General features: G+C 40.2%; 1 protein-coding gene across 5 annotated transcripts in view; it reads right to left on the bottom strand.

The window, feature by feature from the left end:
* Positions 1–325: 325 nt before the first annotated feature.
* The window catches only part of NMRK1 (nicotinamide riboside kinase 1), a 29843-nt gene continuing 7322 nt past the window's right edge, over positions 326–22846 (bottom strand). The window contains exons 3-10 of one of the 5 annotated variants that reach the window (XM_023213301.3): positions 17578–17668; positions 17222–17270; positions 9622–9769; positions 9468–9539; positions 8743–8849; positions 6523–6606; positions 3648–3671; positions 326–1325 (exon numbers count right to left, since the gene is read on the bottom strand). In XM_023213301.3, the coding sequence (XP_023069069.1) occupies positions 1306–1325; positions 3648–3671; positions 6523–6606; positions 8743–8849; positions 9468–9539; positions 9622–9769; positions 17222–17270; positions 17578–17668 (595 nt within the window). In that variant the 3' untranslated portion in view covers positions 326–1305. Of the gene's footprint in view, positions 1326–3647; positions 3672–5318; positions 6607–8742; positions 8850–9467; positions 9540–9621; positions 9770–17221; positions 17271–17577; positions 17669–22846 lie in introns of those variants that run through there. The other 4 variants (XM_023213302.3, XM_023213305.3, XM_023213300.3 and 1 more) reach the window with 4 other exon arrangements.

The following is a 22846-nucleotide window of genomic DNA, read 5'->3' on the forward strand; positions in this document are numbered from 1 at the left end:
CACATACACACAATGGAATACTATGCAGCCATATAAAAGGATGAGTTCATGTCCTTTACAGGGACTTGGATGAAGCCGGAAACCATCATTCTCAGCAAACTATCACAAAGATAGAAAACTAAACACCACATGTTCTCATTCACAGGTGGGAACTGAACAGTGAGATCACTCGGGGAGGGGTAACATTAGGAGAAATACCTAATGTAAATGACGAGTTGATGGGTGCAGCAAACCAACATGAAACATGTATACCTATGTATCAAACCTGCACATGGTGTACATGTACCCTAGAACTTAAAGTCTAAAAAAAAGAAAATTGAGATGGTTGTGTGTAATCTTTTTGTTATTAATAAGCAAAAGATTGTCCAGTACATAATTTAAATTCCAGCATTGAAAGCAGCCTCAAGAGATCACACAGTTCAGACCTCCTTCCTGTGCTTTCCAAAGATAGGTCCCCTGGATTCCACATGATTGAAGTAACTGCTTATTTCTGTGATTTTAGACCACTGGTTTGACAAAAACAAAATGAACCAGGAGTGGGGGAAGAAAAACCCAGAAACCCTATTTGTAACAAAGTCTCAACAATGAGATACAATGGTATTAGATACATGCAAACACACACACACACACACACACACACACACACACACACACACTCCCCTACCAAAATACACAAATAATCCTAGATCTTGTAGCAAATTGTTGATTTATTCATTGTGACTGCAGCTACTAGTAATGCTATTATTTGCAGGTGGTGAGTGTGGTATGGGATGGTATGGAGCAACATTTTCCAAATTGTGATGTGATCAATATACTTTTTGAAATTAAAGATGGAAAAACATCACAGTTCATAATATATAAGGTCAATGTCCTATGATACTTGATATATGTATGTATCATACACACATATACACACCTACAGACACACAAATACACATACAATGAATTCTACATATATTGGATTGTGATGTAATCTTTATTTCTTACTCTGAGCTCCAGTTAGAAAAGTTTGACAATCATCATTTTAGAGCTATGTTCAAAAAGTGGAGACTTTCTGACTCACTGTGAGCTCTGCTGTACCTATGTGCTCCCTGGAGAGGGAGCAACTTGCTAAGCTAGAGTCCTGTCCACTGGCATGGATATTTACTGTTCCACATGTTGGGAAAACCATGTGCAATAAAAATCAAACATATGAAACAATGGCTGTCATTGTACCACAGTACACCTTGTATCTTGGTTAAGGTTCTTAAATTACTCCTTTGAGTTTCCTAATTCACTTCAGGAAGGATTTGCTGCATTCCGTCTTTATGCTGTTACTTGCAAACCTTGGGAATAAACATAAAAAGAAATTAATGGAGAATTCCAATTCTCATTTTATTAAATCTGTACATCAACAACAGTAAATCTAAGGATGTTTAAATTATGGGGATTCTGGAGCCAAAAATGCTGGTTTCTTGTAAAGAACTAAATTGAGTCCAAGTCCCATTCTTTTAATCCCTGCATTAAATTTGAAGCATACCTGAAAATATCAGATAGATATCCAAAATCACTTGCAATTGGTATAGTAATCCTTGACTTCAGGAATGAAATAGTTTGAAGACTAGAATAAAACCACAAAGGGTAGCTGTCTGCAGTATAATCCTTGTTTTGGAGTGTTACCCTTGATGTGGGGAACGTATTATTACCTTTAATCCCTTTTCTTAAACGAAGGAAGCCCAGTGGAATACTTGATTTGGCATAGAAATTCAATGATAAACCTACCACATTCTTATTACACAGCTCATATTGGAGAACACACATTTTTTAGTGTAGTATTTCATTTTTGAAATACGTAAAATGTAAAAATGATTACATCCTTTCACTACACAAGTGACACTTCTGGGAATTTACTCCAGAGATATAATTCAAAAAGAAGAAAACCAATAAAGAATACATGTAGATATTTTGTTATAGCATGTGATTTATCCATGTGAAACACCTGTAACAACAGTAAATAGACAACAATTGGGAAATGGTTAAGTGATCTTATGTTAATTTGGAGTACTGTACTAGATAATTATGAGATTATCTTTAATGAGATATTGAGAAATGAGATTATCTCATTTTAATGAGATAAAAAATGAGATTAAACTTTAAATTTAATGAGAACAATGCAAACATCTGATAATTAAATTTTATTTTGCAACTTCTTATTCCTTTGATTTGAAACTAGACATGTGACATCTTTCTTCTCTACTAAAAGGTCAATGTCAAGTCTTATATTTCTCTTCTGTGTACAAAACAGAACTCAGCCTTGATTTTTGTCTTTAACTGGAAGAGCTATATATTATATATTATAGAGTTTCATTATATAATGAACTCCATAAAGCTGCATAAAAATTAAATACTAATTTAAAAACAGAGATAAGCATGGCTGATTAATCACACTGCCCTTGCAGTCTTGTAAAAGAGAGATTGATGTGAACAGTAAAAAGACTGGATGTGTACTCATTAAAATGTTAACAGTAATGACTGAAGAGAACACAGGTAATTACTTCCTCCCTTTTGCTTTATAATAAACATTTAACAACGCAGGGTGTGGTGGCTCATGCCTGTAATCCCAGCACTATGGGAGGCCGAGGCAGGCAGATTACCTGAGGTCAGGAGTTCAAGACCAGCCTAGCCAACATATGAAACCACGTCTTGACAAAAATACAAAAATTAGCAGGGCGTGGTGGTGCATACGTGTAATCCTAGCTACTCGGGAGGCTGAGGTAGGAGAATCGCCTGAACCCAGAAGGTGGAGGCTGCAGTGAGCTAAGATCACACCATTGCACTCCAGCCTGGGCAACAGAACAAGATTCCACATTGGCCAGGCGCGGTGGCTCACGCCTGTAATCCCAGCACTTTGGGGGGCCAAGGCAGGCGGATCATGAGGTCAGGAGATCAAGACCATCCTGGCTAACATGGTGAAACCCCGTCTCTACTAAAAAAATATAAAAAATTAGCCAGCCGTGGTGGCAGGCACCTGTGGTCCCAGCTACTCGGGAGGCTGAGGCAGGAGAATGGCGTGAACCCGGGAGGTGGAGCTTGCAGTGAGCCGAGATCGCGCCACTGCACTCCAGCCTGGGTGACAGAGCGAGACTCTGTCTCAAAAAAAAAAAAAAAAAGAAAGAAAGAAAGAAAGAAAAAAGACTCCATATCAAAAAAATAAAAATAAATAAATAAATAAAATTAAATAAAAAACCTTTAAAAATAATATGCTTTTATAATGAGGTGAAAATAAATGTTTTTAAAGGGAGTTTGAATGTTCCTGGTGGCTAGACTACTTTGTTTTAGTAAGAATAAGGAAATGATTAAATTTTGCCTCACACTGTGGATTTAAATAAGGATTAAATTAAATGCATAACTCCATTCCCTTACTCTGCTGAATAATTTATTGTTTCATTAACAATTAAACTCAGTCTTTCTTGTTTCCCCTTCATTATTATTACTTTATCATAATTATGATTTTATGTACTTAAGACTGAAATATTAGCTAAACAAGTTTATGAGATGTGAGAAAAAAAAAAAAACCCTGAAGATCAGTCACTGGAAACAGGAAAGGTCTCCCCAGCTGGCTCAGTGTGTGTCATACTCAGGGTTAAACCAGGCTACGTTGAGGGTACCTTCAGGACGGCTTTGCCAGGTTACTGTGGATGGAAGAACCAGGAAAGGTGATAGGTTACTAGAAATAAAACGGTAACTTATTTATGTAACTGAGAAAAAACAGCACAAATGTTAGAGGTAAGAAAAGCTGATGTATTTCTGTTTTCATCCCTCTTTTAAGTTTTTTTTTTTTTTAACTTTATCTAGTATCTAGAAGCCTCAAATGGCATAGCTAAATACTTTCCTGCCTGCCTCTAGGATGTAGGGAAGGAAAGAGGAGGGGCATCACAACATAGGGAAATGCACTTTCTTGTGGGCTAGCAGCACCTGTCAAAACATGCCAGCTGTATTTGGGCCTTGGAACAGATGGTGAAGGCTGAATTTGGAACAGAACTGGTTGCAATTTACCTGAGCTACATGACCAAGGCTACTTTCATCTTTATCAGTAGGTAGATCATAAGGCCAAACTCCAGTGTATGACTTAGTCATAAAGGAAAGTTGGACCCAAGCACTGGCCATTGCTGAGAAGACAAAGAGCTACAGGTGTCCAACAGCTGAAACACTTCTGGAAGTGCCTCATTAGGGACACAAAGGGGGGCCAGTAACTCTCAGAGAAGTGGTTCTGGCTCATGTCCTATCATTTATGAAGGCTGAGCCCTTCCCTTCACCCCACACCCTCTATATCCACTCACGTTGGTGCTCTGAGATTCATTTTGGGAGGCCTGACTTTCATCAAAGTAACAGACGGCAGGAGTGGGCGGGCATATCTGGCAAAGATTCTAAATTCTACTTGCAAGAAGAAAATTTAAAATGGTCCTGAAATTCCTTCAAATGGGTTCATGCCTATATGATGGGCTGATCCTGAAATCAACAATATTTAAGATCAATGAGCTGCCTAGTTGGGTTCAGTCTCTTATTGAGGACGGACAACATTTGGATTAGGGCAGTTGCCTCTCACCAAAAAAACATATAATGTTCTTCACTGCTGGAGTGAGTCATACTGTCTTCTCTGAGCCAGTTGATGATTGCATTTTGCCGGTGTTAGCCATGGAAATTCTTTTAATTCAAATAGTTCAAATACAACAACAGCTAGATCTACAGTTCTGTCCTTTCAGCATGTTTTTTCGACCTTCTTCTGGTTTCTACCTCCTGCCCTGCTTTCTCTTTGGGAAATTTTTAAGTTTTTAATTTTCAGAGATAGGGCTGTCTGTCTCCCAGGCTGGAGTACAATGGCACAATCATGGCTCACTGCAGCCTTGACCTCCTGGGCTCAAGCAATCCTCCCACCTCAATATCCTGAGTAGCTGAGATTATGAGTGCGTGCTACTATGCCCCGCTAGTTTTTTTGTTGTTGTTTTGTTTTTTTGAGACAGAGTCTCACTCTGTCACCAGGCTGGAGTGCAGTGGTGCAGTCTCGGCTCACTGCAACCTCCACCCCCTGAGTTCAAGAGATTCCCCTGCCTCAGTCTCCTGAGTAGCTGGGACTACAGGTGCACACTACCACATCTGGCTAATTTTTTGTATTTTAGTAGAGATGTGGTTTCACCATGTTGGCCAGGATGGTCTTGATCTCCTGACTTCATGATCCACCTGCCTTGGCCTCCCAAAATGCTAGGATTACAGGTGTAAGCCACCATGCCTGGCAGCTAATTTTTAAAAAATTTTAATTTTTGTAGAAACGGAGTCTCTCTCACTATGTTGCTCAGGCTGGTCTTGAACTCCTGGCCTCAAGCAATCCTCCCAATTTAGCCTCCCAAAGTGCTGGGATTACAAACATGAGCCACTGCACCTGGCCAGGGAAATTTTTAAAATCAGAAGGTCTTAGGTGGGGTGTTCAGTTACAAGATGGGTTACGTGATCCAGACCTCGCCAATCAGAGTATGCCATCTCTCTGGCCATAACGATCGCTTTGGCAAGTCATGTGATCCAGCAGGACCAATCATCTGGGCTACAACAGAACACTGCTTTTTAGAAAATGATTTAAGATAAAGAATTTCAAATTTATGCAGAAGAAGTGAGAATAAATATGAACCTCCTTGTACTCAATACCCGGCTCCAACATTTATCAACTCATGGTCAAATCTTGAAAAAGGTATCTTTTCACACTGGGACTGATGGACCTAGGAGGATGTTGTTGTCAACAGACAACAGGTCAGTGGAGAGCCTGACTTCAAAATAAACCCTAAATAGAAAGTAGAATAGAAGCAGAGTCCTGAGGACCTTATTTGAGTTCCTTAACCCATTAATGTTGGAAGTTGCAAATTTTTTTGTGTGAAAAACCAGACCTTGGTGATGACCTTGAGCATTAGGATGTAAATAACTCCTACTAGCTTAGGGTTCCAACAGTGGAACACTAGGATAAACGGGTTAATCCAGCTGGGTCTGAAGCCACCATTACCCCTGTACTGTCTTTCTGCTGAAGCCATATTTAGGCAAATCTCTGGCACTTGCAGAAAGTGCTGTCCAATATGAAAACCTTAAACAAACACTTCATAATACTTTTTAAAATGTTTTATCTTTGAGGTATTTGGAAAGTAGAAATTTTATGGAAATCTTTAAGGGAATAAAAGAAACGGGGAGCTCTGGACATACTAAAACAAAATCATCAGCATTTTAATTATGCTCTGCCCAAAGGATACTTCCAGTCCCATTTGGTACAGCCATCTACTAAACATTTTAAAGTAAATCACATAAATAGCATTAAGAGATGTAACCCCTAAAAACAGACAGACAAACTAACTGAGTCTCGAAACCTTCCCCCCAGAATTTCTGATTCTGAATTGTCCTCAAAGCAAAGAATGGATGAGCGCAATCACTCCTACATTAGCATTCTGTAATGAACTATTTTCCTGGCTGTTTCTCCTCTACCTTCCACTTTGTTAGCACAATACTTACACTTTTGCTTTGCTAGTTCTTGTATTAGATCTTCATATACTTGCAAAAAGAGGTCCTCTTCAGATTTTGTTCCATCTAGGTACACTACGAAGGGGAAAAGAGAGCGGTTCAAATGCTAACAGGCTTATTAATATACAATGTTTACTTTGGCACCCAACGTCTCTTGTAAATGCCAACAGGTTTAACCAAGGCACCCAGGACCATAACTTAAAAGAAAATTAATAGCGATTAAAGAAAGAAGTAGATGCTAGCCAGGTATAATAGGTCAAAAATGCTGGATTATTACAGATAAATCCACACTGGCTTATGTGAAAATTATTTAATTAAAAGAGAAGAGAAAGAAAGAAGAAAAGAGGAATGAAACAGAAGAAAGAAAGTGTGTTCTGCATATGGCACTTTTGAGGCACTGAAGGTGTTCACCCAAAAGGGTCACTTAAGGAGTAATTCTTCAACATACTTAGACATGAGGATCACCTGGGAAGCTTCTTAAACCATGCAGTGGTCTGGGATCTGCAACATATGTACTAACTCAGAATTCACCAGGCTCAGAAAATACGTATTTGTGTGTGTGTGTGTGTGTTTTCAGCTATCAGAGAAGAGATGTATTTTTAATAAAACTGGCATAAGCAGCTGTGGAGAAAAAGTAGAAGTTGTCTAGGTTAAAGGAAGGAAAGGGCCTTCTGGTCAGAAAACAGCAGGGAGAGGCAAGAGCAGTGATGCACCATTTGGAATGGCTAGAATATGGGGAAGCTCTGGGAACAATGTGAGATGAGATTCTAGAGCAAGACTGTACCTCAGTACCTCAGTCGTTAGAGGCCTTGATGTCTGGCTGTTTGGATTGTATCTCAAAGATCTGGAGACGTCTCAAGGTATTCAAGCAGGGCAAGAGCCTGATTAGATTTGCATTTTTGGTAAAAGGGAGAGAAGGGAAGCAAGAGGATGTTCTTGCAACCAATGGTCCAAGGTGGACGTGGTGCAGCCAGAATCTTAGCATCGGCCCTGGGGATAAGCACTCTGTATGCATTCCACACGGCTCTGACATAGCTACCTATCCTGGAGGCCAACAGGCTTCTCACAACGTGGAGAAGTCCCCTTTATTGTGAAAAGTATACATCAGTTCTAACTCCTTTGCCTTATAGAACAGCCTTCAGCCATCTTCTCTGCATTGAGTGCCCTATTCCAGTGATCTGTTCTTAGCTCAAGCCCACAGATCCAGATGCTTACCTCCAAATTGCTACATATGTCTCCCAGGCACCTCAACCTCATTATGTGCAAAACAGACATGCATTCCTCCCTAACAGGTCTGCAATGCCTTCACTTTTTTCTAACATCCGTCAGTTGCTGAGGCATCTGTCATCTTCCCGCCCCCTCCATAGCTGTTCTATCACCCATTTCTACTGAGTGCAGGCGTCTAACATCACACCCTATAAATCTATCCTCCCCCATTCTCTACACAGCCAGAGGGGTCTTAACTAAAAAGAATTTTTATCAATCATGTCCTTGTTTAAAACTTCTCTCTAGAGAGCTTCCCACTTCTCTGAGAATAATGATCAAAGTCCTTACCTAGACTATTGGCCTTATAGGGTCTGGACCCTGCCTGTATCACCAGCATCAATGTGCTCCCTTAGTTTTCTTTACCAGAAAGTTTTCTCAACACCAGCTTTCTTTCAGGGGCTTCTCATTCCTTCCTGTCCCCGGTCCTTTCCTGTGCCATACCCACTTTCTGGGGTGATCTTCTATTCCCCAATCCATCTCCTTTGTTCAGTTAAACTCATCGAAGTTTGGTTAAATGTGACTTCCTTAAGGAAGCCTTCCCTGACTACTGGGATCTCGGCAGTCCCCTAGAGCTTGGTGTCACAGAACTTACAGCAGCTGGAAAGGACAGGCTTGGGCCGCTGGTGTCTCTAGCACCTGTTTCCACGATAGAATGTCACCTGCATGACAGCAGGGGCTGGGTCTGCCTTATTCCCCTCACCATCTCCAGGGTAGCACCAGAAGGCATTCACTCAATACTGGTTGAATGAATAACCATCCAGAAGCTGATGAGAGCCACAGAGAGAAACAGAAACCAGGAGAACCAGCTATGGAAGAGCAGAAGCCCAGAGTGTTCTTGCTTAAGTGTCCCTTTATACTTTTGTATGAGTCCTTTCTTTTCTATACTTTGAGGCAAATGACAAGTAAAAGGGGGACTTTTTGAACAGAGGGAGAAAAGGCACTTACCAACTTCCCATGTGATGTCTTGCATTTCTTGTCTGTGCTTTAGATACATGGGCCACACGTGGCCATCAAAGTATCCCGGAGAGTCTGGAGGCTCATAGACCCTTGTACTATCAAAACATGTAGGAAACTTTATGTTGACAGAAACACACAATTGATAAAGTAAAATATGAATGGTCAGGATAATGGAGAAATCACTCAGAGGCTGAATCTAAACAGTATGCTACACGTTTTAACCCAGTGGCAGTTAGAAAGACAGTAGTAACGTGGATTTAGTTCTCTGATCCTAAAATTAATTTTGTAATCCACTATCATTCTTAATTATCCTTTTTCCTTCTAGTGCTTTATAAGAGAATTAAGAGACAAATAGTGTAAATAATGATGGAGAGACCACTAGGTTGGATTAAGCTTTGAACTAATTGGTGTTCTCTGTAGCTGTGGCAGAACAGGCTCACTCACATTAAAATCATAATCACCATGGGCTTGCTTTGTTTGAGGATTTAGGAGAAATGAGCCAAAAGCTTGATATAAGGCCCTTTTCTTAGAAAGTAATTTGCATTACTCTGTGCGGATGACCATTTATGGAAAAAGGTTTTGCTCCTTTTATAAAGAAGAGTTAAGGCTTCCTGTCTATGAAAAATGACATTGCTCAGTAATGTTGCTGTCCTCATTTTTCTTCTAAATTTTTTGTTTTGAATTACAACTCACAAAGATGATTTCAAACTTACCTCCTCCTCCTTTTACATTCTTCATATGGAATAGTCAGGAAATAGCTTCTATTCCATATAGTGTCAAGGGGCCTAAAATAACAGCATACTTAGTTCACAAGGGTTTTTCTTCCCCCCATTCACTCAGAGCCAATATTAGAGTGGAGATGCTTACTTATAATTAAAAAGAAGAAAACCTTCGATGATTAAAATGGGAATTTCCTCAGCACTTTCCCGGTCTGTTGATACCACAGAGAGTGTTGCGCTTTCCATCCAGCAGGAAATGACTGACATCATTTTTTCCATGTTAAGTGCTTCAAGCACTTTAAACAAACACACAAAAATTGCAATTAATATAGCAAAACATTTTGTGATGCGTATATCCAGGATTCTGTAAATATATAGACCACAATTTTATTTCCCTTCAAAACTCCTAATAACAAATATTTTAGGTAACACTTTGAAACTCTAATACTGATAAACCAGAGTGAAACATTTTTATTATGGAAAATTTCAAACATACAAAAAAGTAAAGTACAGTGAACTCCTACGTCCCTATTACCAGCTCTGACAGTCAGAAACCCATGGCTAACCTTGCTTTACTTATAACTTTGATTCTCTCCTGACTACACAAAAATTTAAAATTTTTAGAAGATGAAATATCTACAGATAAGTTTGAAAGATACATGACTCATGGGGGGAAATACCTGTAATGTCTTTGGCAAAGAGTTAAGATATTTAATTAGCAAAGAGCTCTTCTAGATAAATAATTAAAAGTCAGACTATTTGTAAAGAACACAAATGTGTCATTGTCACACTCTAAAAGGTACATGCTTCTCAAGCTAATCGTGATTTTAGAAAAGTAGCCTATAGCTTTTAAAAGTATGGTACTTAAACCAGTAGTATTAGCATCACCTGGGAACTTGTCAGAAAGGCAAATTCTCAGCTCCACTCCAGAACTACTTAATTGGGCCAACAGCACTTAAGAGTGTTTTTTAGTGGAAGGTTTTTCAATGATGGATTAATTTATTTAATAGACATAGGACTATTAGGTGTTAGTTTTGGTAAGCAACGTCTTTCTAGGAAATCGTCAATTTCACCTAACTTTCCAAATTTATTTGTATAATGAGTGTTCATAATATCCTTTTATCTCTTTAATGTCTGCAGGGTTTACAGTGATATTACCTTTTTTGCTTTTGTAATTTGTAATTTGTTCCATCTCTGTATTTTTTATCAGACTTATTTACTCTGGGGATTGCTCAGATTCTTGAAGTTTTATGTCTTAAACCAAATTTGAGAAGTTTTTTTTTTTTTAAACCATTACCTCTTTGAATACTTTTTTAGTCCCACACTTTCTCCTGAGACTTCAAAGATATGAATATTAGATCTTTCATTATTGTTCCACATTTTCATTCATTTATTTTCAGTCTATTCTCTCTCTGTTGTTGAGAATAGTTTGTATTGTTCTCTTTAAGTTCACTAATTATTTTCTCTGTCATAGTTACTCTGCTACTGAGCCAATCCAGTGAGTTTTCAAATTTTGATTAATGTATTTTTTCCATTCTAAAATTTCCATCTGGTTCTTTTTTCAAATCTTCTATTTCTTTACTGAGGCATTCTAGTTTTTCACTTGTTTCAAGCCTGTTTGCAATACTATGTTTAAAGCCTTTTAATAACGCTGCTTTAAATTCTTTGTCAGATAATTTCAACATCTGTGTCATCACGGTATTGGTGTCTATTGATTCATTTTTCTTGGTCAGTTGAAACTTTTTTGGTTCTTGGTATAACAAGTGATTCTCAGTTGTGTCCAGGACATTTTAGATCCTGTGTTATAAGGCTGTAGATCCTATTTAATCTTCTTTTGCAGGCAGTCACCCTGTTCCGGTATAGCTTGCAGGTTCAGGTGGGGGCGGATGCTCTGCTTCCTGCTAGGCCCTGCTGATGCTGTGTTGCGGGGGAAGTTGGTCCATTGTGGGAAGAGGGGGTCAAGGAGAGTGCCGGTTAAGTTTCATTGCTGCTAGCTGTGGGCAGAAGTTCATCTTTCCACTGGGTTCTGCTGACAGGAGCTCACACCACCTGAGTAAGGAAGGTGAAGTGCCAACCTGCGCCATTGCACACTGCCTCTTTCCACCTGAGTGCTGCCAGGTGGAGGCGAAAGTGCAGCTCCCCATTTGGTTCCACTGATCCAACCCCCATGGGTGACGTGGAGGGGTGACTCACCCTGCCTTGCTAATGCTGGATGGATCTTCTGGAAGTCTAGCTCCGCACCCAGCTAACACCATGAAGGAGGACGGTTTTGCCTTTTGTGTCTGGCTAGAGTAGGGTGGATATTATCAAAAAAGTTTTCTATTCTGGTAGGCCACCCTTTTCCTTGTTCCTTTTTTAGCCTGTGCCTATGGATGGTTCCATGTTGTATACTTCTCCTGTATATGTAGGAAGCAAAAAGAAAACTCAGGGATCCCATAGCCATGTCATTCCTCACGTCCTGGAATCCCTAGCCAGCATGCTTTCTTTTTTCCCTTCAGTCTTCCTTTGTCTGTTTGTTGCATTATGTCCAGGGTTTTTCATTGTAGGTTTCATTGTAGAAAAAACCATGTAGGTTTTTCATGTGGGAGGGAGGACCAGTGAGCAATGGGACTAATCCGTCTTGGCTGGAACCAGCAGTCTTTCTAGTTTTGATATATTTTTGTTATCATTCATTAAAAATATTTTCTAATTTTCATTGTGATTTAGCTTTTGACCCAAGGAATAGATATGTGTTTTGCTTCAGATAAAATACAATGATGTTTGGGATTTGCTTGAAAACAATATAGATGAATAGAGTGGGTGACGGTATAGATGAAATATAATTGGTCAAACTTTCATCTTATTAAAACTGGGTGGTGAACTCATGAGCGAGTTCATACTTTTCTGCTGACCTCTGCATAAGTTTGAAATTTTCCATTAGAAAAAGTTTTTGAAAATCAGAAAAAAGGGTAATGCTTACTTGTCAAACACTTGGTTGTTGCTTTTTAATTTCCTTCATGGTGATTACAGAGTATCTTTGTATTTCTTCAATCCATAAAGTATATTAGGACTTACTCCATGCCCTTGCATATATGGACTATTTGGGGTAATATGTACTCAAGAAAAAAAATATGTATTCTGCTGTTATTAGGTGCATGTTCCGTACATGTCAGTTTTTGGTCAAGTTAGTTAGTTATATTGTTCAAATCTGTTATATCATTAGTAAGTTTTGTCTGCTAGTCCCATTAGTGGCTGTTACGAGCTGAATGTGTCCCCCTATGTTAAAGTCCTCATGCCCAGTTCTCCAGAATGTGACTTTATTTGGAAATATGGTCATTACAGATTTAATCAGTTAAGGTGAGGTCACACTGGAGTAGGGTGGGCACCTGATCCAATATGATTGATTACAGAAGGAGAAAATTCAGACACACACATGGGGACAGTACCATGTGGAGATGAAGTCAGGGACTGGGGTGATGCAGCTGAAGCCAAGGCTGCCAGAGATTTCAGCAAACACCAGAAGCCAGGAGAGGGGCACCGAAAAGAGTCTCCCTCACAGCCTCAGAGGGAGCCCACCCTGCTGACACCTGGATCTCAGACTTCTGGCCTCTCGAATTGTGAGACAATAACTTTCTGTTGTTTCAGGCATTCTGTGGTACTTTGCCATGTTGCCCTAGCAAACTAATATACAAAGGAAGTTGTGTTAAAATCCCCCTCATCAGCTGCGCGTGGTGGCTCACACCTGTAATCCCACCACTTTGGGAGGCTGAGGTGGGCAGATCACCTGAGGTCAGGAGTTCAAGACCAGCCTAGCCAACCTGGGGAAACCGCATCTCTATTTAAAAAAAAAAAAAAAATTAGCCAGGCATGGAGGTTCATGGCTGTAGTCCCAGCTACTTGGGAGGCTGGGGCATGAGAATTGTTTGAACCTGGGCAGCAGAGGTTGCAGTGAGCCAAGATCACACCATTGCACTCCAGCCTGGGTGTCAGAGTGAGACTCCATCTCAATAAAAAACCAACCAGGCCGGGCGCGGTGGCTCAAGCCTGTAATCCCAGCACTTTGGGAGGCCGAGATGGGTGGATCACGAGGTCAGGAGATCAAGACCATCCTGGCTAACACGGTGAAACCCCGTCTCTACTAAAAAATACAAAAAACTAGCCGGGCGATGTGGCGGACGCCTGTAGTCCCAGCTACTCGGGAGGCTGAGGCAGGAGAATGGCGTGAACCTGCGAGGCGAGCTTGCAGTGAGCTGAGATCCTGCCACTGCACTCCAGCCTGGCCGGCAGAGCGAGACTCCGTCTCAAAAAAAAAAAAAAAAAAAAAAAAAAAAAAACCAACCAACCAACCAACAAACAAAAAACTCCCACACCAATTGTGGATTTGTGTCTTTCTCTCCTCTTAGCTCTGTCAGTGTTTAATGCATTTTAATGTTATGTTATTAGGTAGATAAAAATTTTAGGTTGTTTTATTTTCTTACTGAAGTAACTCATTTCTTTCTATCTCAGTAATACTCGGCCTTAAAGTTTACTTCGTCTGGTATTAGTATAGTTGCTAGAGTTAGAACAGTTCTTTCAGTAGGTGTTTCTATCATGGATCTTTTTCTAGCCTTTTACTGCCTATATTTCTATGTCCTTATACCTAAGTCCATTTCTTTCGTTATTTTTCTTTTTTGAGAGATAGTCTCGCTCTGTTGCCCAGACTGGCATGCAGTGGCTCAACCTTGGCTCACTGCAACCTCTGCCTCCCAGGTTCAAGTGATTTTTCCGCCTCGGCTACCCGAGTAGCTGGGACTACAGTTGTGAGCCACTGCACCCAGCTATTAAGCCTTTCTCTTTTAAGGAACTTATTGTTGGCTTAAAAAAAAAAAATACCAGTCTGACAATTTTTGGAGTATTTTACTTCCTTTCACTTAATGTGGCTACTGGTATATTTGGGCTTAAATCTATCATCTTACTATTATTTTCTATTTTTCCACCATCTTTTGATTTTTTTTTTTTTTTTTTTTTTTTGACACAGTCTCACTCTGTCACCTAAGCTGGAGTGCAGTGGCATATCTCGGCTCACTATAGCCTTTGCCTTCCAGGCTCAAGTGATCCTCCCGCCTCAGTCTCCTCAGTAGCTGGGACCACAGGTGCGCACCACCACACCCGGCTGATTTTTGTACTTTTTATAGAGACAGGGTTTTGCCAGGTTGCTCAGACTGGTCTTGAACTCCTTGGACCCAAGTAATCTACCCACCTTGGCCTCCCAAAGAGCTGGGCTTACACGTGTGAGACACTGTACCCGGCCATCCTTTGATTTTTAATTTTTGTTTTGATTTCTTTCATATTAATCAATTATATTCCATTGAAAATAGAATTATTTCCTCTACAAACTTGATAGTTCCACATTTTAAAACTATCCTCTTTGTGCTTAGAAAGACTTGACTAGTACTTTGATTTACCTTAAATGTGCATTTACCTAAAATGTTCAAATCTTTCCTTAAGATAGATTCCTGATGTGAGATGCCTTGAAGTCATAGCATGAACATGCTAAGTTTAGGACACATGCTCAACCTCCCTTCCAGAAAGGCTGTACCAATTTATCTATCTACTTCCATCTAAAGTATGTTAGGGCCTTTGTTTTACTGAGCCCGTGCTATCACTGGATAATTCTCATTGCTTTAAACATCTTCATTTACTTGGTAAGTGGGAAAAAAAAGTAATTTACAGTTCTTTAAGGTTTTTATTGTACATTTATTAATCCAATAACTGCTTCTATGAAGAGCTTATTCATAACCTTAGGCCCTTTTCCTACTGGGATATTAGTTTTTCTTACCAGTTTGTAAGAATTCATTAAAAATTAGAAATAGTAATTCTTTTCCAATTGTTGAAAACTGTTTCACCTTGTTTTTCACCCTTACTTTGTAATGATTTTTCTCACTAACCTCTAGATGAGAGGAAGAGAAGGAAAAAAAAAAAGAAAAAAGGATCCTGGCTGCAACTCAAGAAGCAAGAACAGGGAGTGAGTCAAGAATTTTGCCTCTCATAAAACTATTATGTGTCTGTAAGAACTGATCATATAACACTTTTTCTAAAAGATTATCAGTTAAAAATAGAGAACATACTTTATGACTTTTTTAAGGGAGCTCCCTCTGTTACTAGTTTGTATAAGTACTCAATGATCATCTTTTCTCTTATAAAGGTTAATAAGACCACCAAATATTAAACAGCCTATTAGCATGATATTCTCTACAGAAAATGTTTTAGGATAGACTGTAATCCTTTGGCTTCAAAACTGTTAGCTTGGAGTAAGGAATGAGGAGAATCCATGTAAAATATGTTCACAAAACTTTCTGAACAGTGAAAAAAACAAAACCAAACCACAGCTGTCTAGTACTTTGGCCACCAGGAAGGAAAGCTGAAAGAATGAGAGAATATAGTCTGCTCCAGGCAAAATTCTGTCATGGGGTAGTTGAGGGTGACCAATATAGCTACTTATATATCTCCAGAACAGGAATGGGCAGAGGGACAGCAAGCCTAACTTGATTCAGAAGAAAACTCTATGATTCCACGTGGAGAAAGGGGAACCTTCATACACTACTGGGAGGAATGTAAATCAGTACAGTCACTATGCAGAAGTACAGAGATTCCTCAAAAAATTAAAAATAGAACTACTGCATGATCTGGCAATTCTATTACCAGGTATATATCCAAAATAAAAGAAATCAATATATCCAAGAAATATCTGCACCGCCATGTTTATTGCAGCACTATTCACAAATAGCCAGAATATGAAATGAACCTAAGTACCCATCGATGAAGAAATGGATAAAGAAAATATGGTGTGTATATGTAATGGAATATCATGCAGCCATAAAAAGAATGAAGTCGTCATTTGCAGCACCATGGATGGAACTGGAGGCCATTATGGTAAATGAAGTAAGTCAGGCAGAGAAAGACAAATATCACATATCCTCATGCATATGTGGGAGCTAAAAAAAGTGGATTTCATGAAGATAGAGAGTAGACTGGTGGTTACCAGAGGCCTGGAAGGGGAAGCAGGTGGGGGGAATGAAGGGAGAAAAAAAAATGTATTTATTACCAATGAACTGTACACTTAAGATTGGTAAAGATAGTAAATTATGTAGGCATATTTTACCTCAATTAAAAAGAAGAAAAATCTATCATTCCCGTGTTTTCAGTTTTATTATTTTTATTTTAAAAATATATATTTTTTTGAGACAGGGTCTCACTCTGTCACCCAGGCTGGAGTAGAGTGGTGTGACCTGGGTTCACTGCAGACTCAGCCTCCTGGGCAAAGTGATCCTCCCACCTTAGCCTCCAGAGTAGCTGTGACTACAGGCATGCACCACCACACCTGGCTAATTTTTGTATTTTTTTGGGTAGAGATGGAATCTCCCTGTGTTGCCCAGGCTGGTCTCAAACTCCTGAGCTCAAGTGATCTGCCTGCCTCGGCATTCCAAAGTGCTGGCATTACAGGTGTGAGCCTCCAAGTCTGGCCCCAATGTTTTCAGTTTTAAATATAAAACTGGAAAAAGGTTTTCACTTATTTAAATAGTTCAACAGAAATCAGAAACCTACAAAGACAGGCTTAAAGTACAGCAATATATTTAAACACATTTTAAGACTGCCTTCACAGATACAGTAAAGTTTTTTTTTTTAATTTTTGTCCCACAGAACCATCAAGTTCAACATAGTGAAGTTCTTTGGGTTTGAAAAAGAAAATGAACATAAGCATACAATATTTGACAAGCAAATCTACTTACCATCATACTGCAAAAATCCATTTTTATCTGTCTCTATCTCAGACTCTGGCTGGAAAAATAATAAAGTACCCATCAAAATAGTGTGTAGGAAAGAAATAATACAATTGTAGACTAAAGAGGATAATACAATTATAAAGAAATAATACAATTATAGACTAAAGCATTTTAATAAATGCTTTAATTTGATCAGCACTGATAGACAGTGCCATCTAGTGGATAAATAGCACCATTGCACTGAGCCTAATTTCAATACAAAAGGTACATTACCCGCCAAAGACTTCTTGGATGTAATTCAATTAACTTGGTGGTTAAACCTTTTTGTATTAAATAAATAATTTAAGAAGTTTTATAGATACCTTGAAAAAATCATCCTGAGATATGACACTGCAATTTGGGAGGTGTTTCTGCAAATTCTTAGCCAGTGTTGTTTTCCCACCGTTTGTCACACTGAAGCAAAGAAAAGTACCAAGAAGGAAAAAGCATTAAAAATCATTAAACACTTTTTTTTTTTTTTTTGAGAGACGGGGTCTCGCTGTGTCACCAAGGCTGAAGTGCAGTGGTGCGATCTTGGCTCACTGTAACCTCCGGTTCCTGGGTTCAAGTGATTCTCCTGCCTCAGCCTCCCGAGCAGCTGGGATTACAGGTGCCGCAACCACACCCGGCTAATTTTTGTAGTTTTAGTAGAGATGGGGTTTCGCCATGTTAGACAGGCTGGTCTGGAACTCCTGACCTCAGGTGATCCACCCGCCTGGGCCTCCCGAAGTGCTGGGATTACAGGCGTGAGCCACAGGGCCTGGCCAAAAAATCATTAAACACTTTAAAATATTTTTAAAGAGGATATTTAAAGCAATATTTACTATTTAAGAAAAAAGGATTTCTTTCATAGATAGTGCCTTAAACCACAGGCACCAGCAGATCTGATGTACTAAATGATAAGAAATAAGCTGGGAAAGATGAAGAAGAAAGGTAACTACCGAGTAAGTGAACTGAGTAACACTAACACTTAAAAATACAGACACTGTGTTGGAAGCGAAATGTTTTTTGGCCTATGTCAAAATATTCACATGGTTCATATGCAACACAGAGAATGTGGGTAGCACATTTTAGTGCAAGTGTGTAAAACTGCATATGGTCACTGTGATTTTGCTTCAAGGCACAGTGGAAAAAACAGGAGTGGCTTAGTACAAGCCCACCTACCATGAAATCACATTTCCTCTGTGATGCCTCCTTTTCCCCATCTCTCTCCACCTGGGGGCCAGCTGGGAGGTCCGCTGTAGCTTATCCCATCGGGCCAGTTATTTGTTCCTTCTGGCCGGACCGTGAAGTCCAGGAGAAGGGGCACTGAGTCACTCCTCTTTAGATCTAGTTTCCCAGCGTCTAGGAGATCACACGGGAGGGAGGCACTTCCCTACTCAGTCGTTTATTGAAAGAGTGTTTTAACCTGGGGCTCATGTCTGTGAACATAAGTCAGGGCATTTGTGAACTTGAATGAGAAAAAAATTATACCTTTAATTTCACTGAATTCTAACAGAAATTTAGCATCTCCTTTAATTATAAATATAAGTGATATAAGTACCCCTGACATTCACCAAGAGAAATCACAGATATTTTCATATTATGTTGCAGTTGGGTTGGATATCTTGAAGTATCATCAGTGTTCATTATTACTTCTGATTTATGGCATTGTTTAGACCCACCTCTGGGTATTGTTATTTAATATATTGACATAGAAGAGTATATATCACAATATCACAAATTTGTTTTTAAAAATATTTTTATAACTATATTTCAATATAACCAATTTCCTTTGTATTCCTGTATTTTATTTTGTACACTTAAAACTATTACTGTGAGGTCAAGATTTCAGCATATCACCAAATGTTCACAGTATAAAAAACTCCTGACTACACATCTATTTGTAAGAAACTGCTTAATCTCAGATGAGATCAATCCACAAATACTTATAATCTAGAAAAGAGAAAATGAATTAACATCCATTCATCAAAATGGCCTGCATATAACTCTACTATTATATTATACCTCAAGGTAGAAGGAACCTGATTCACAAGATTTCTCATTTAACCTTACGATACACGATTGGGTAGGATATGGGCCATCTCTTTAAAATAAGGAAAAGGGAGTGGGTGCTACCCTATGTATCAAGACAATATTACGACTTTTCCCCCTCTTTAACAAAAATGTCTGTAAACTATACCAATTGTCCATAGTTTAGGTATTAAGTTTTGGTTTAAATGAGATAGTGAACAGGAGTGACTTTATTACAATATGAACAATCTGGCTAGAAAAATCTGTCATTTTCTAGAATTATCTCTGTTAAGATCATGCAGTCAAACCAACAGTAGTAATTAGATCCTTTCTCACTGACTTAGCTAAAGCCAATGAGAAATACACACCCCATTTTTGCACAAGCCTTGGAGGAGACAGACCGGCTAAAAGATAGTCTGAGATATGGAGAGCAGAGGGAAGAAAAAGTATTTGAACAAGCCTGCACCTAAAATCCACACTCAGATTGGGAGACATCCTGGTCAGGTGATGACAGCTCAGGCCACCCACAACATGGGAGAAAGGAATAGGAACCTTCCTTGGGGAAGGGAATAGGAAGGGGGAATAGGATGGGGGAAAGGAATGGGGGAAAGGAATAGGAAGGTCACCCAAAACGTGGGAAAGGAATAGGAACCTTCTCCTATGGCACACCCACAACCACCACGTGCAGCACACTCACAGCCTTGCTCGCATGTGCTATCCAACCTGAGAAGCGTGCCCAGCGTGCTCAGATCCTAGGATCCTAGGAAGGAAAAAGGGTGACTACTTGGTGCCGCTCCCTTCTTTGCTCACAACACCCAAATACATGCACAACTCCTGGCCCATTTATTTTTTTATGTGCCAGGTAACAAGAGGGCTCATTGTATTTGGACATAACAGTGGGCTAGGGAGAAGTTAAAAGGCTGTCTGTAATTATTCAAACACATGGAGAATACATTCTGCAACAGGTAGATGTTAATATTCCAATTTTCCAGTTGAGGAAACTAAGGATTGAGAAGTTAATATAGTAATAAAACTAGTCCATGTTAAGTAATGGAGATGGGATACAAAGTCTAATGCCAGGATGGATTTTAATTTTTTTTACACTGTGGGACTCTGAGAGAATCCCACGTAGGTTACCATCTCTTTCCCTAGTGACTGAGTTTGGTTGTTTGTCCTCTCCAAATGTCATATTGAAATGTGATCCCTGGCCAGGCATGGTAACTCACACCTGTAATCCCAGTACTTTGGGAGGCCGAGGTGGGCAGATCACCTGAGGTCAGGAGTTCAAGACCAGCCTGGTCAACGTGGTGAAACCCCGCCTCTCTTAAAAATACAAAACTTAGGCTGGGCGCTGTGGCTCACGCCTATAATCCCAGCACTTTGGGAGGCCGAGGCAGGCGGATCCCGAGGTTAGGAGATCAAGACCATCCTGGCTAATATGGTGAAACCCCGTATCTACTAAAAAAATACAAAAAAATTAGCCGGGCGTGGTGGTGGGTGCCTGTAGTCCCAGTTACTCGGGAGGCTGAGGCAGGAGAATGGCGTGAACCTGGACGGTGGAGCTTGCAGTGAACCGAGATCAAGCCACTGCACTCCGGCCGGGGCGACAGAGCGAGACTCCATTTCAAACAAACAAACAAACAAACTAAAACAAAGAACAAAAATTAGCTGGGCGTGGTGGTGCACGCCTGTAGTACCAGCTACTTGGGAGGCTAAGGCAGGAGAATTCCTTGAACCCGGGAGGTCGAGGCTGCAGTGAGCTGAGATTGCACCACTGCACTCCAGCCTCGGCGAGTGAGACTCTGTCTGAAAAAAGAAATGTGATCCCCAAGCTGGAGGTGGGGCCTGCTGGCAGGTGTTTGGTTCATGGGGGTAGATCCCTCATGCAGGGTTTGGTGCCATCCCCATGGTAATGAGTGAGTTCTTGCTCTGTTGGTTCACGTGAGAGCTGGTTGTTTAAAAAGTCTGAGATCTCCCTCTCACTCTCTCTCTTTTTTTCTTTTTTGATTTTTTGTATTTTTACTAGAGACGGGGTTTCACCGTGTTCACCAGGATGGTCTCGATCTCCTGACCTTGTGAACCACCCGCCTTGGCCTCCCAAAGTGCTGGGATTACAGGCGGGAGCCATCGTGCCCAGCCCCATTTCACTCTCTCTTGCTCCTTCTTCCGCCATGTGATATGCTGGATCCCCTTCACCTTCCACCATGAATGTAAGCTTCCTGAGGCCCTCATCAGAAGCACGTACCAGCACCATGCTTCTTGTACAGCCTGCAGAACAGTGAGCCAAATAAACCTCTTTTTCTTTATAAATTACTCAGCTTCAGGCATTCCTTTATAGCAAGACAAATGGACTAACACCCCCAGAAAAATGACAATATTTACATTTGTGTTAAATCTCCAGGAGGTTCATGGATGCCCTCTGAAATCCTTCAGAACCCCTGTTATTTGCAGTTGAATAATTACTGTTATTACTTCTCTATGAAGTAATAATTTGGTCGAGACTTATTGGACAATTACTTCCTAGGGAAGCAAGTGGTTAAGTTCATAAGATGCAAGGCAGGAACAAAAGTCACCATAACTGAATCTGGCATGGGCTTCACAGGTGCAGCAGCACTAAAATGAAATTGAGGCACTTGGCCAGGAGCAGTGGCTCATCCTTGTAATCCCAGCACTTTGGGAGGCCCAGGTGGGAGGACTGTTTGAGGCCAGGAGTTCAAGACCAGCCTGGACAACATAGTGAGACCCTGTCTCTTAAAAGAGAAAAAGGAGAAATCATGGCACTTGCTAAAGAAAAGATAGTGGGAAGAAGGCTTTCTTAGGAAGTTATGGATAGTACCTAGTGCACAGGACAAGACAGGAGGTAGGTTTCTAGGTATACGGCCCTGTATTGGGACATTGAGAAGTGGGAAATCTTATTTACACAGATGCCAAATGAATCCTGTAGTGGACTTTGTAGTTGCCTTTCCAGGTTCCATGTCTGTTTTCTAGGTCTGGTTGGGGCTGCTCCCACTCTCAATTCCAGAACAGAACCCACTGACCTAAACCAATCAATGTAATCCCACCTCTTTTACCACAGTGGCTGCGTGTATGTGGACCACGCTTGTCCAGTCAAAGGGAGACCTATGAGCTAGGGGAAGAGAAGTATTTCCCCTTCTGCCCAGTGACAGGCTGTGAAGAAACAAGTCACAGGGCTCCTAGCAGCTCCTTGTGACCAAAAGGATAAGTCAGTTCTAAGATGAACCCAAATGAAAGACACATAGAAGAGAGAAAAACTGTCTTTGGTGATACCACTGAGCTCCTGTATCAAATCTTTCCTACAGCCTGCTACCCCTGAGGCTAATACATTTCCTTTATTACTTATGGATAGCCTTCATATACCATGATATTCAGATTTAATTCTCAATAACTGGGAACCACTGAATATCATTCCTCAGGCAGATAATTAAAATGTTCTGTATGAAGTTTAAACTGGTAGAGGTGTGTAGGAAAGATCAGAAGGGAAAGATGGGGATTACGGAATGACAGCCTATATCAGGATGGTGGCAGTGAGTGCGGGAAGGAAGAGAAACACAAGAGAAG

Source organism: Piliocolobus tephrosceles, chromosome 14, assembly GCF_002776525.5.
Source record: "Piliocolobus tephrosceles isolate RC106 chromosome 14, ASM277652v3, whole genome shotgun sequence".
Lineage (NCBI taxonomy): Eukaryota > Metazoa > Chordata > Mammalia > Primates > Cercopithecidae > Piliocolobus > Piliocolobus tephrosceles.